General features: G+C 35.1%; 1 protein-coding gene across 1 annotated transcript in view; it reads right to left on the bottom strand.

Moving 5' to 3' along the window:
• The window catches only part of LOC113229289, a 142,311-nt gene that overhangs the window by 86,766 nt on the left and 39,997 nt on the right, over positions 1 to 15,548 (bottom strand). The window contains exon 2 of the mRNA XM_026462840.1: positions 11,907 to 12,066. Coding sequence (XP_026318625.1) covers positions 11,907 to 11,956 — 50 coding nt within the window. The 5' untranslated portion in view covers positions 11,957 to 12,066. The remainder of the gene's footprint in view (positions 1 to 11,906; positions 12,067 to 15,548) is intronic.

The following is a 15,548-nucleotide window of genomic DNA, read 5'->3' as shown; positions in this document are numbered from 1 at the left end:
CATGAAAACCTGTGAAAGCTACGCGACCACGGAGGTCGTTGGAAGTGTTCGATAATCTCTTCAAGCGTACTAAATCTTCTCGTCATATTTTATTATACGCACAACACAGATATGGAATCCCCTGCCTGCGACTTTGTTTTCGAGCTAAGGTGCGATTGAATATGCATCTTCTGATTTAGTTCGTTACATCGTAGACCTTATTTTTGCTCCAGGGCTAGGTAGTAGTCAAGAGCAAATCCATTTACTTAAAAATATCAACCGGCAAAAATGAATTTCAAATTCGATCGTCGATGATTGAGTTTTAACTAAATTGACAATTGAAACAAAAAAACGTAATCATTTTAAAAATAAAAAAATAACGTAAGTAATGTAAATAAATCATACAAGACATATATAAGACCTTGTAAAATTTTAACATTATCAATAATGATGTTCAAACAAGACATCAAACTCACAAAACAGAAATAAATAAAATAAAAAATAAAAATAAAATAAATAACGCACACACTCAACATAGCCCCGCACTAGGGAAACCCTGTGTCGCGGGTGCCATGGACACACATATAGACAACCACAAATTACACCCAAACTCACGAGAGAAATAAATGTAGGCCATACAAACATTTCTCCCGACCCGGGAATCGAACCTGGGACCTCTGCGTGGCAGTCCGGATGGTAACCGTTCGGCCACGGAGGCAGTTAAAAATGAAAGGTAATATATAAAAACTTCGATTTCAATTTCTCTACACGTTTTAAATCTTTCACGATGGCCGCAACGCATCGAATTTTGGTTTTATTATATTTATCAGGAGGTTTCGAGCACAGACAGCCTGCCTTATCGGAGACGTGCTCCTTTTGACACACCGCTGTGGTAGGGTCCCATCGAACAAAACGCGATCAATTTTTTTTTTCTTTTGGTGTTGACGGCCATATTGCAGAGTCACATGGCGGCGACAAAATATCTACTGCCATAATTTAATTAAACACTAAAATTGAATAACATCTGTTGAACTCTACAAACAGTCTACATAAACGGTTTTTTTTGTTATGTTACTATTATAGCAAGCTTTATCTCATTTGGTAGCAGTAGAGCTCCTTGTGAAAGGTCACTTTGTCCATTTCTGCCGCCAGTAATGTGAACATTACCGTGTTCTGGTTTCGAAAGGGCCAGATGAATTTACGGGCACTTGGGAGTTGTCAAGTTATGTCTCAAGGTGACGGGCGCAGTGGCAGTGCCCCTCAAATCTTTGCAATTTAAAGCTCTGAGTGGCATTGCAGCTGTTATAGACAGGAGTGTCGTTTACTACCACGCACACGACTTGTTCGTCCCGATACTTAGTATCATTAAAAAAATCTAGTCAATTATGAAATGAGTTACGTCAAAGTGAAGTAATTTAACGTTCAATATTAAATGTCTAACAACAAAACTTATTTAGAACTAAGTCGCGCATCTAACTAACATCTTTAACCTTTTTTATTACCTTTTTTTTAACTTCAAGGGATTGGATGGACAAGTTGTGCGCCTGATGGTAGGCTACACGCCTGTCCATAACAGTTACAGTGCTACTCAGAGTTTTAAATTGCAAAGATCTGAGAGGCACTACCACTGCGCCCGTCACCCTGAGACATAAGCTGACAAGTCCCATGTGCCTGTACTAAACACTTGATATTACAAAAGTGTTCCAGACAAGTTCGATTCCCAAACAGCACTCCAAGCCCTGAGCCACCAAGGTCTTCAATTGCTGTTTTCTTAATAGGTAATGTAGATAAATTAAGGAAATTTCAAAATCTTTATGACAAAATATAAAACGTATGTTTTCATCAATCAACGGAACCCTTTAAGATTTCCATGAGATTTTATTCTTTTTTTCATATACCCTGAGTTAATGCGGTAAAGGTATGTGGGTCGTTTTCATCAATCAAATATTCGTGGTAGCCAGGAACGGCGCGGGCGCAACTGGTACAAACTTAATTATTACAGAATTCCAGGCAAAAAAATTGTATAGAAGTAATTTAATGATGGTTTGAAAATATTTTTTTATAAAGGATTGTAAGCAGTTGTAAACAGTAATGGTAATTATTTTATTGAGCTTGTTTCTTATACGGAAGTTAAATAATTACAAAATTTACCTAAGGTTTACTGTAAATTCAAATATTAATCTAACCGATTTCTAGGAAAGTTCAACCTGTGGTGCGCATCTACATTTGTCCCGCCTCCTGAGTATCGGTCGGGATTTTCAGATGGTTCAAATTCGGTCATTCTCGGACTACCTAACTTCCGTGGCAATTTATATTATTTAAATATCATGTATATTGTCGTGTAATTATTAAATAATATTTCGCGATAACAAACTCGAATATTAAATAGTATTGCACGATAAAAAAAATTGAATACTTAAATAGTAATAATTGCCACGGAAATTAGGTAGTGAACACTAGTCCGAGAATGACCATAATCTCAATAGTTTCTGCGCTGCGGTGCGATTCAAACGACGGCCCATCTCACATCGTGCCCTCCGTGCCCTAACACCTGCACGCTTGAGGTTTAATAGCGGCTACTAGTGGCGCGGTCGACGTGGCTAAATTCTGGGCCACAATAGTATCATGTATGCCATCGATACGATGATAAGAGACTAATTTCTAACCAATTAAAGAACATCAGATTTTAATATTCGTGGTTATTATTCCTCTTCATGATAAATTATTATCACTAATTACAGGTTTCTTACCACATTGTGATTTCTTTATATTTTCCTTATTGAGAACACGCTTTACGCGTTAATTATCAACCCGTGATCATGGAGTGAAATGTCTACAAAATGAAAAGAAATCTTATCGCGGTGAGAAAACTGTAATTAATGATAATCAATTAAAGATCATCGACGCAATAGCTATTGTGCTTATAAGTATTATTACTAAATCATAAACATAAATTTCTAAGAATCCAAATGGAACAGATGATTTATTAATATAAATTTCGTAAGATCACAAGCATAAAAAAATATTAATAAGTATGTCACCATTGATTATTTATCAATTATGGAATTGAGGGAGTCTGTATAAACTAAAAGGTTCTCTATTTGTTTTCGTACTCAAATTATGAACGCCCACCTTCCTGTGGAGTATGAAAAGATCAAACATTTGTATTCGTCACTAAGCTAGCATATTTTATTTGGGCAGTCATTAACGAACGAAAGGAAATGGTTATTTTTTATGTACTCGTATGTTTTTTACAGGTCCCTTTATGGCTGACCATGTCACCTGTAAAGGGCCCGAAACGTTGGTTTGTTTAAAAATAAACAAATATACTGCGAACTAAGGGGTCGATTCAGAACCTAACGTAACTCAGTTACTGACCGATTCGATTTAATATTGTACGATTTCTATTCATTTTTATTCACAACACCCGAATCGAACGTCAAACTGTCGTATTTGAAACCAAACCGAAATGACGTCACACTCGTACGATTACTCGAGCTTCTCGACCGGCAAAGGCTACAAACGTTATTTAGAACACAGTTATCGAATGAAAGTTACCGAACGTCCTATTGTTTACAAAGTAAGAATGTAATATGGAAATCTCTTATTATTTTAAATAGTGTCTGGATTTTGTTCAATTTTATTAATTTATTTTAATGCAAGACTTTTAATTCATCCCTATATTTTAGATTTTTAAAGTCTTACAAATGCATGTAAAAGGATTTTCATTTTTCTTATAATCTATTTCACCGACTAACTCCGTAAACGCTGTTGGATAACGATATCCTATCCGAATCCGAGTGGAACGTTTAACTTGGAATGTTCTGAATAGCTCGGAAAGCGCCCTTCGACCCGTTAATGTTATCCAATCGAACGATTCGGTTAAAATATCGAAGAGTTCTGAATCGGGGTCTAGATCCGGAAGAAAATAGTTTCATTTCCGGTGTGCAACAATAACGAGAACCTAAAATCTCGATATGTACACGAGTACGGACTGGACGTTACAGTCAGTCGCGACCATGGGATCTGGGGACTACCCCCACTCTCTGTTCGACATTCCGAAACAATTACTGTCAAATAAGTAATACTCGACTGAATTAAAAGACGCATTGTACGAATGTGAAGCTTCATACTTGACGTTGCTTTTTTAATTTAATAATGTATTACCACCTACTTATTTATTTGACAGTAATTGTTTCGGACAAACGACGAACGGAGAACGGGAGTAGCACTAAAGGCCCCGAAAGTTTGGTTCATTTAAAAAACAAACATACGCAATTTAGATTACGAAAAAAAAAACAGTTAAAATTATACTTTATGTCACTTATAATAATAATTATAAGTGAAGTAAAGTATAATTTTACTTGTCTTGGCAATATTAAGCCTAAAAAAGTTTGCTTAAGTGTTGCAACAAATTTAAATTATAATTTAATATAATATAAAGCTGGTTTCTACAGAGTATGGTAAAAAGTTTTTAGTGGAACATAAATAATTATGTTTATTTTTATTAATATTTTTTGTTAATTATTCAGTTTTTTTAAATTTTTATTGAACAACCCCTGGTTTCTTTGCTAAATATTATTAGTAATAGTGTAGTTTATTACTGCTTTGCGGCAGAAATAAAGTACAGTTAGCCACATTTTGCTGCAAATTCATTTGTTTTCGGACGTTTACAATTTCCCGATTTATTTTGGTATGCTTAAGAAGAAAAAGGATTTTTCGGTCCACAAATTCATGAATCAAACTCCCATCTCAAAATGCTGAAACCTCCAAATGATTAAAATGGCTACTTGATAAGTAATCCCGACCTCGATTGACGACCTCGTTAGCCTAACGGTTTACATTGTGGGCGCTGCATGTGTAGGTCCCGGGTTCAATTCCCGGTACGATAAATTTGGGAATTAACTTTTCTAAATTGGTTCTGGTGTTCTGGGAAGAGCCCCAGAATTCCGTACCTGGAAATTCCCTGGTTTAAGACTAGGCAATTGGCGTGGTTGTCTTACATTGTTATTATTAATCCCGGATGCAAGTTTCTTTCCACTTGCGTTAACGTATGTGGTAAAAAATATTATTTAAAGTACTCGTATTACAGCTTTTAGAGCAATAGAGCTCTTTCTAAAAGAGTTCGTCCAGGGAGTACTGCCTTACGTATCTCTGCCGCCAAGCAGTAATGTCAGCATTACTCTGTTCCGGTTCTGAAGGGTAAGGGTGCTGGTGAAATTATAGGTACATGGGACTTGTCAACTTATGTTTCAGAGTGATGAGCGCAGTGGCAGTGTCCCTCAGATCTTTGCGACTTAAAGCTCTGAATGGCATTGCAACTGTTATGGACAGGCGTGTAGCTTACATTCAGGCACACGACTTGCTCGTTCCGGCACTTGATATTATAAAAAAAAGTTCAAAGTAATTGTTAAAAATTAATCATTGGCCCGCCACACGCGAACCAACATAGTTATAAATTAAATCAAATGAATAACTTTATTAATGATCTTCATAACTCGTCATTACTCGTAAAGATCCTGATGCCGATTTGCTGATACGATTGTTAGATGAGATTTTTTCCTGTCGAACAGTATTGATGGTCAATGGAGATTGTTTTTACAAAGTCAAATAAAAAGTAGCTGTATAAGGTCTTAATTGTAAAGTGTTTCACAAACGCTTTGCAGTCCTTAACATCCCCCAAAACATTGAGCAAACATTGCGTGTAATATATTTACTTGGTGTAAAATACATAGGGCGCACTATAAGTTTCCGGAACTGGCCACTTACATAAGCAATATTTAAAAAGAATTACAACATTTGAAAATGGAACTCTTTGGCTGTAGAATACTGTTTGTTTCATAAGACTGTCACTTGTTTTTACATTGTGGCGTCATTTTAGAAATTGGTTGTCTACATCACTATGGATTTAACTCGTGAAAATATTGGTAGTATTTTAATTTCTACGAATTTAAGTGTAATTTAACAGCTCAGCGGAGCTTCACTCGGCTTCAAACTGCTTTTCGCAATGAAGCACCATGCAAGACGACTATTTGTATTATTTGTAGATGGTTTGCAGAATTCAAACGCGGTCGTGTGAATCTCAGTGACGAATTTCGTGATGGTCGCCCGTCCACTGCTGTGAACAACAAAAATATCGATTCTGTGCACCGTTCTGTGTTTGATCACAAAACGGACAGGCATGTGACAGACTATGAGATTCGGGCATCTTTAGGCATAAGCATGAGTCAAATACAATCAATACTACACAAACATTTGGGTGTGAAACCTCATCAATCCCTCACAATTTCACTAAGGCTCAAAAAACTCACTTGGTGCTATGCCATGCTTACCAGATTCAACGAAAGGGCGTCAAATTTGGTGTAGGACATAGTAACAGGTGACGAAACATGGATTTATAGTTACGATCCCAAAACAAAACATCAATCGAGTGTATGAGTCTTTCGAGATGAGCCGAAACCAACCAAAGTGGCGCGCGTGCAAAGTTTTTTTAATAAAACTGGACACGTGGCTAACAGTAGCCACAAGCAACAGTGCTTTAGAGAATCGTTGTACCGTGAATAGTGATTGGACACACGACCATTTGTTTGCCGGAAGTTATTGACAAACTCCGTAAAAATAACCATAAACGCCGTATCATCTGGCACCACGATAATGCCAGTTCTCACACGGCCAGACAGACAAATGAATTTTTGAAGTTGAACAACGTTGAACTTATGAGCCATCCCGCGTACATTCCCGACCTGGCGGCACCTCGTGACTTTTATTTATTACCAAAAATTTAAAACCAATTACACGGTCAACGATTTTCGTCACCTGAAGAGTCTGCCGAAGAGTATGAAAAATATGTTTCAGAGATTGTCACGGAGGAGTGGCATAAATGTTTTCAAAATTAGTTCATTCGTATGAAAAAGAGCATTAACGCCAACGAAGAATATTTTCAGAAACAATAAATTAATTTCTGACCATTTATAGTATTTTTTTCGTATTCATTCCGGAAGCTTATAGTGCGCCGCATGTATATATTATAAGACATAGTTTCTTCTCGAATTTTTGCTTTATTTTAATTGCGAATGCTGTCGTCTGTTAAGCTTGTACTTTGTCTAACAACATTTCGTTATATGACATACGTGACCATGTAAAGTTTTAATATCATGACAACAATCACCCCATGCTATATTTTTAACCGACTTCAAAAAAGGATGAGATTCTCTATTCAGTATTTTTTGCATATTACGCGGTTACTCCGGCCATTTGTGAATCGATTTTCAAGGTTCTTTTTTTGTTGCAAAAGAGCAACTCAGTATTGAATATAGAAAGAAAATATAAGGGTGGCAAACAAAGGGATGAATCCGGTTTCGCGCACTTTCCGGTAACCGATTAAAAAACTTTGCAAACAGATGTAATTCCACGAACTTTTGATGTCCGTTTTTTTATATATTTGGTTATGATTATTCTATAATATCAACCAACCTACATCGAACGACAGAATAGAAGACACAGAATTATGGTAATTTTTTTTTTGCTTAAAAAAATTCAGGCTCGAAATTTATTTTTCAACAGGCCAATTCTGCGACTGCTCTCCATTGACACGAATTTCGATCAACAACCTAATTACACTATTTGACATTCAGTAGACACGATCTAGGTAGAAAATTACGTGTAATTGCGTGGTGTGTGTTTGTATCAGAGACGTATCGAACGAATATGTCAATCTCAAAATCAATTACAAACCAAATCGTTTTGTCAAAGACTCTTCTTCTGTATATTTAGTTTTTTCTGTTTGTCATTTTTAGTCAAAAGTTAAAGAGACAAAACTATGGATCATCAATGAAAACTATCGAATAATTATCACGATAATTATCAAAGGAAATAAATATTAGGATAATTTCCAAACGCTATCTTTATACTCGTACGTTACATGTATTACCACATCTACCTTATTCCTTGAAAGAACATTAATGTCTAACGCGGTCGGGTAGAACAGTAGATTTTTTTATATAAAATAGACATATGCTTGTTATGCGTTTATCTAAAAATGTCTATTCACTCTAGCCTTGAATAGTTATAAATTATACTTTTCGGGAAATACAGATCCCGGGAGTGTACTCCATTCCTTACTGATACGCATTAGAAAGGAGGAAGCAAAGCGCTTCGTAAGAACATATGGATGGTGCGAGTATATTAATGACGTAAAGATGGAGAATAAGAAATAAAGCCAGCATCAGCAAGAGCTGTTTACAGTCTTTGGAGTCAAAACCATTGGCCCGTAGGGTCTCAGTGCAAAATTAATAGACAGTCTGGAAAACCCAAGGGCCACGTAGCTACCTTGCCCAACACATTAGCAAAGCCTTACAAAGGGTAACCCTGCCAGCCTTGTGAACCCAATTTTATTTATATACTTAATTTAATCCCAGTTTTAATTTCTCGTATTTAAACTTTTACTGTACCTGTGTTTTCACTAATAAAAGAAATAAAGCCTTTTAAAGTATTGAAAGACGTTAATGTCTTTCAATTTCGTCTTTTAGTTAGCTAGCAAGTACGCAGTAACATGTAGACGATACATCCGGATGCTAACTACGGTGCCCCGCGGCGAGATTAAAGAGGAGTTTTCCTGGGTTATTAGAATACCAAGAAATACTTAATGGTGCGTCAAATAATTGGTAGTTCAGCCAATTATGGCGTGCGCCTTACCTAATCTAAATACAGTTCGACACATGATGTACCAAAGTAGAGTAGAGAAGTTATATATTGTAGTAATCAATATGTGATGTTGAGTCAGTGGCACTGAGGTGCAAAAATTGCAGTTACTTCGTTTTGGTAGATAATGAGCTTAAGCAAGTAATGATACCATGACAAAGACCTCTACATTAAAGGAAATAAAAAAAATTAAAACTAAGTAAACATATTATTGATATAAAATCGAACAAAAACAAAAGGAAAAATTATTTGATCCGGCAGGTCTCTAGCAAGCAACTTTTCGTCAAACCGGGGCTATCGCTCTCCTAACTGAGCTGTAAAATGAGCGATCACACTTTATGAATTTCTGTATGTCCTTGTTGCATATCTTTGTTATTTCGTTTTAACGGCTTTTTTGCCGTAACGCCACCTGTGAGAAACATATGAAACGTTTTTCACTCTTTTCATTTTTCGTATCAATAATAACAACAAACTAGTGGAGTATTATATAACTAGGAGTATAATATATGAATATCAAGTAGTAAAAATATCATCATATACATATTTCAGTACACATAGCAAAAGGAAGCATTTTTCGTATCTTAACGAATAAGGATCAGGTGGAATGGGGGTGAAATGCGCACTTACCTCTATATTTTAAATTTTATAAAAAAAGAGAATAAAACCAGTAAGACATATTTATACAAAATTTTGCATAATATTGTAGACGCAACTTTTTTATTAGAAAACATATTTTTTCGAATATTTCGAAAGAATCAAAGAAGGAATCGAAAAAGAACTAACTTTTTACCGTTAAATTTAGTAAGACGTGTTGTAGTGGGTCCTTATACGATGTAAAATTTAGTGAAATTGAAATAATTATCTGACTCTTCGTTTGCGAATAAAATTTTCAAGTCCGACTTGAAAATTTATATATAATCTCAATTATATACGTAATGAATAATCATAACGTAGATATAATAATATATAATATAACGTATAATTAGTTATACATAAGTATAATTAATTGTTCAAATATTTTTTCTGTTTACTATTTTTAGTAATAAGTAAAATGTATCCTTCAGGTTTGTAAAAAAAAATATTTATTCCAGTAGTAAATTTAGTGGATGCAAATTGCCTCTATTTCCAGTTTTATAACTGCAAATTTGAAATTTTGCCTAATTTAGTGTTTCACGCTATATAATGGTTCCGAAGGTTTTTAATATTTGATAAATAACATATTTGCGATAGAAAATCAAAACGAATAAATACCTATGGAATTTCCATTAGGCTTACCGAAAAAAGTTACCACTTCATAAATGTTCTTCTCCATACATTCTTAAGCAATTTAATATTTACTGGACAGAAACGACGTTCCGGTATTAACGACCACTAACGAATGTAAAACCGCTAACTAGTGTCTACACTTTACGACTGAGAGGTTGATGAAAGTCCCCTAGGTTCTTAATTAAGTTACGTATATGTATATATATATATATATATATATATAGGTAGCTATCTTCACGCACACAATTGAAAATAGTCTACAACTTTTTATTGAATATTTAGTAATCAGAATTGGCTTGGTGGTAACAAATTATACCCTTTGTTTTTCATAGTCTTGTTACTTTGTGCTTGATGACATAGTGTTATTTTTAATTACAAATTATTGTATTTATTAATTAAGCATTGACTATAAAGCCACCAGTTTAAAAAGAAAACCAATAATCGAGAAATTTGAAACGTAATAAATTTAAATTTAAGAATTAGTTCGTAAAAAACCGTAATTAGAAAATCCGCCATTTTTTTAACACAACATATAATAATAATTATTATTATTTATTACCATCAGGTTGAAAAGGTAAAAAATATATATGTAACTACAAATTAATTTGTGTAAAAACTGGAGTTACAAAAAACCGAAAATCAGTTTTTTGATCATCCAAATGAATTTTCGTACGACGAAATTCGTCTTTTAGTACAAATCTGCATCAGCAGTTTGATTGCTTGTAGGTATATTTAATAGGCAACTTGAAATAATTAAAAACACTACTTACAAATCTATTAAACTCGATTTGCACGGTCAAAACACACGCTTAATAGTTCTAGTGCCAGCCGCAGCCTCATGAACTTGCATGATTGCAATCGTCCCAACATAAAATAAATTAAATAGAAGTCGAATCCACGGTTCTAGTCGTGGTTTATAAACGTTTTTTGCTATCATTAACGTCCGTCAAAGTGTGTCAATATATGTATATGTATATGCTGTTATCCTAAGATCCACTCGCTATGCTCCTGACATTAGACTCGTCGCCCACTGATGGGACGACTCGGCAGAATATACCTTAAACTTACGGTATTATAGTTAGAATTGCAATAATAACTTGTCGTAGCTACAAAACCAAAACTGCGGCATGCTTAGTGATACAGAGTCGCCCGCCTCTGGCATACTTCAGCAACCACGGGGATGCTTCGAGAGCCTTCGGGATCTTTGGGCAGGCTTCGGCACCCCGTGTGCGACTATGCTACATCTACACGGCGGAACTGATGAGAGAGGCTAGGTGCGAGCATGATGTCGCGATGGAATGTTTCGACGTTCCCTCGGGATACCACGTCATGTTACACCGCGGCATAATTGCCGTCAGTTTGCACTTGTATGTAGGGATGGCGAAGGATTCCCTGCCGTGTTATCCCGTCATTGGGCGCCAGGCCTTATGCTTCCTCCACTTACCTCAGTCTTTACACACTCTTTTACATTCTTGTTACGTTTGATCTAGCCTTTTTAAGGACTATTACTCACTAATACTAATATTGCTAATACTAATCTATTCAAGATAAGTTATCTGAGGTCAACCTTCCCTTTCGTTTCAATATACATATCTCCATAAATTTGTACTGCACTCCTTTACAAATGACCAACCGATCAAAGTAATCCCTTTTCTATCCTAATTACTGTCATCATTCAAATCACAACTCTTCCTTATCGCACACGCTATTTGTTATCACAAAGCCGTCGTCACTCCCACGTTATTTACCCTACTTTCGTACTTTTGTGCTATACCTAACATTCACTGCCATAACTTCGGTTTGAAACCAGTACGATCCGATGAAAATTATAATAGGTACGTTGTACTTTTGAACTGCTGAACACTTAGAAGGTGATGATCATAACCACTATAATATAGTAAAGGGATGCTGCTACCTACATTTGTAAGAAATTAAGATAAAGAACAATTGAGTGTACATACCAGTCCAAATATTTCCGCCGACTAGTGTTTTTCGTTCTCCAGACGATCATTATCCACAACACAACACTGACATGTACTATTGTCACCTTTGCTTGGTCTCTATATTGTCACTTGACATGCTATGACGTCACTACACTGCACTGGGTATTATTTCTGGGCTCTGCAACAAATGAGGAAATAGATTTTTAATAAAAATAATTTGTTCAAGTTTGGTGTCTAAACATAAATAAATAACGTACACACTGTTGAGTGTGATAGCCCCGCACACACACACGCAACGAAACCCTGTGTCATGGGTGCCATGGACACACACACAGACAACCACAAATTACACCCAAAGGTACGAGAGAAATAGATGTAGGCCTTAGAAATATTTCTCTCGGCCCGGGAATCGAACCTGGGACCTCTGCGTGGCAGTCCGGCATGGTAACCCTTCGGCCACGGAGGCAATTATAAACAGTCGAATAGATCTCAAAAGTTTGTGGAATAACATCTACTTGCCAAGTTTTACTTAAAGGGGTTAACGGAAAGTGGATGAAATCCAATAAATGATCCGAGGTGAAATATTTTATTACTCTCTTTCCAACAAAAAAGAATTATCGAAATCGATTCATAATCGCGTAACTTACACACAAATTAAAAAATTAAAAAATGCAGTTGAATTGAAAACTTCCTCCTTAATTCTTTTTTTTTTAATAATTCTTTCGTCGAATAGTTTTTTGTTTACAAAAGTGATTACAATTTCTTTTATTATTAACTTATTCTTAACCATTCCTCCAAATTGTGTAGTTGATATGTGTTTATTAATTCAATAGTAGTCTACTATTATTACTTGAGATCACTCAAACTTGCACTTGTCCTATGTCCCAAATTTTAAAAGATTTTATGAGTACTTGTGTGACAAAACTCCGTGGTAGTGACCCGTTTAGCTTTTGCAGGTCGTCTCGATCGATGTTTTTTGAAATAAATGTTGTAAGTGATTATAGTGTACAATTGTTTATTTACAAAGATCAACCCCTAGAGTTTCTTTCTCATTCTTCTTAAGGGAATCTACCTTACGAATGAGCTAACGATTTTATAAATGCAAATTGCTTATCTATGTACCTAATAAAGATTATTTGACTTTGACATGACTTTGCAAAAAGCACATAGAGGAATAAGTGAGATCTGCTAATTCGTTCCGTAGCTCAAGTGGGACAGCGGTTAGCCCCGGTCTGGTATAAAGGTGCCGGTTTGAATCCAGCTGGATCGAAGGAATTTTTCTGTATTTCTTCGATCTTGTATCAATAATAACACTAAACTAGTGCAGTTTTTTCACAAAAAAATATGAATATTATGGTATTAAAAACATGATATTCAACAAAATAGATAAGTTAATATGAAATTATTCTGGAAACAAATTTAAGAAGTCATTAGAAATTCGCATTAGTTATAGGCAACTCACGACACACTCGTGTGAAAGTCTATTAAATGTTCTAGCAAAAAGTAATCACAACAATTCTCCGATATTGTAACGATCGAACCTAAAATCAAAAATACATCTTTCTTTCTCACGGACAAAATTGGGAATAACGAGTCACCATAACATTTTTGGCATTTCTCGATACTTTTTTTGGCAAACAAAACTATATTCGCTCACGATCTCGGTCAGGCTAAAGTAATCCATTTCAAATTGATGTTATCACTGTTTACCTCATATCGATATTTGGGATTAGAAAGTTCGATGAATCGATTTCTTTGTGTCTAAAGGGCGCTCGTTTTATAAGTTAATTTAGTGGAAAGTTTATTACTAAAACTCTAGGTTTGAAATACATATTTTTATAAAGAGGTAAATAGGGGAACAAATTAATATTATATACATATTTAAGTATTCAAAACAATTTCAATAAAAACCCGCTAGTTCGTGTATTATTAAATAATAATGATATGATTTAAGCATAAGATGTTAGTTTTGACAATATTATCTCAATAACAGGCAATTAGAGTTTCCTACAAGAATGCATAATTGCTTTTTGTATGTACATCGCAGCTGGGTGCCCAATTTACCGGATTACTTGGGAATGTTTTGACGGACCTACCAATTTGGGAATCGCAACCACTTTCATTGGTTGTTTGTGGATTATTTTGTTATTATAAAAACTTGTTTAGGAACACAACCTGGAAGTAAAATGATTAAGATTTAATTTGATGTCTACCTGAATGATTTAGAAACCCAATGAGATGGAAAAGCAGTCGAATCTTAATTTGATGTTCAATTCCAGATACAGAAACCCCAACATGTACGAAAGGTACCATTAAAAAATTGACATTGGAAGGTTTTACTTAACATGTACAGCGGATTTAAATTTTAAAAGCGCACCTATTTTACCATTTTTTCGCTCTTCAATCTTAAATACTATATTACTTTTAGGTTTAGTATTTTTTATCATAAAAAGTGTTCACTAAGTTATATTATTAAAATACATAATTTCATAGACTTTATTCAGTGTCGTTAAATAAACCTTTATACGTTTGTTATAATAAGATTCCACTTTTGTACGAAATTTAAAAAAAAAACCTGTTTTTTCTTCGTCATATTTTGTGATCATGCAAACCCTAGTTGACCAATGTTGTACGGAAAGCATTTAAAACACCGTAAGCTGACGTAGGAATGCTACAGCTTTAACAATAAGCTATTCAGACATTTTTTAATGTACAACAACTTGAAAGTACATCGCGCAAAGAAACCTTTTGATCTTTTGAATGTAGAATAGCAACCGCATGTTTTTTTACAACCCATTTGTTGGGAAATGTTAATTGAGTAGAAGTTAGAACATATAATGTTCGCCAAACGGCGTTTTTTAGGTATTCATCACGGACACAGTAATTATTTTTTTATCTATAATATATTTGAGTTTAGAAAATATTTACCTACACATTACCAAAATTTTACTTAAAGTGAAGAATGGCTACATAAAAATTTTACAAATGTAATATTAATTTGCTATAAAATTTGACATGCTGACCTTTTTTTAATAACCAGGCCAATTTTTTTAATATTTTTTTATAGATTTTTACTTTAACATAGTTAATTGATTTTATAATACATCATTATCATCCAACCCATTTACATGTCCCACTGCACGGATCTCTAAGCCGAGGCCCTGCCACTTTACCTATTTCTACTGCCGAGCAGTAATGTGAGTATTACTACGTTCCGGTTTTGTAGGGTAAGGGTGCTGGTGAAATTACAGGCACATGAGACTTGTCTCAACTTATGCCTTAAGGTGACGGGCGCAGTGGCAGTGCCTCACATATCTTTGTGATTTCAAGCCCAGAGTCGCACTGCAAATGTTATGGACAGGCGTGTCGCGTACCACCAGGCGCACGAATCGTTCGTTCCGTCACTTCGTAGGTATCATAAAAAATCGGAACAAATAAATCACCGTTTTAGCTGACTCACGGACTCTGTAAACGGTGATCGTAGGACGAACCGTACTACTGGTAACGGTGCCTGTGTGTGACCAATCACAGCCTGATACATGGAACATTGAAGATCGTTTATGTCTTTAGGATATTGCAAAGCAATAAAATAAGTATGAGTAGACTCTTACTCTTCCGACTTGACGCCATGAAGAGGTGCTATAGATGTTATTAGTAGGT

Source organism: Hyposmocoma kahamanoa, unplaced genomic scaffold (genome assembly GCF_003589595.1).
Source record: "Hyposmocoma kahamanoa isolate Upper Pololo Valley unplaced genomic scaffold, ASM358959v1 296, whole genome shotgun sequence".
In the NCBI taxonomy this organism is placed as follows: domain Eukaryota; kingdom Metazoa; phylum Arthropoda; class Insecta; order Lepidoptera; family Cosmopterigidae; genus Hyposmocoma; species Hyposmocoma kahamanoa.
The sequence above is the reverse complement of the archived record's forward strand: the minus strand, read 5'-3'. Positions and strand labels throughout refer to the sequence as shown.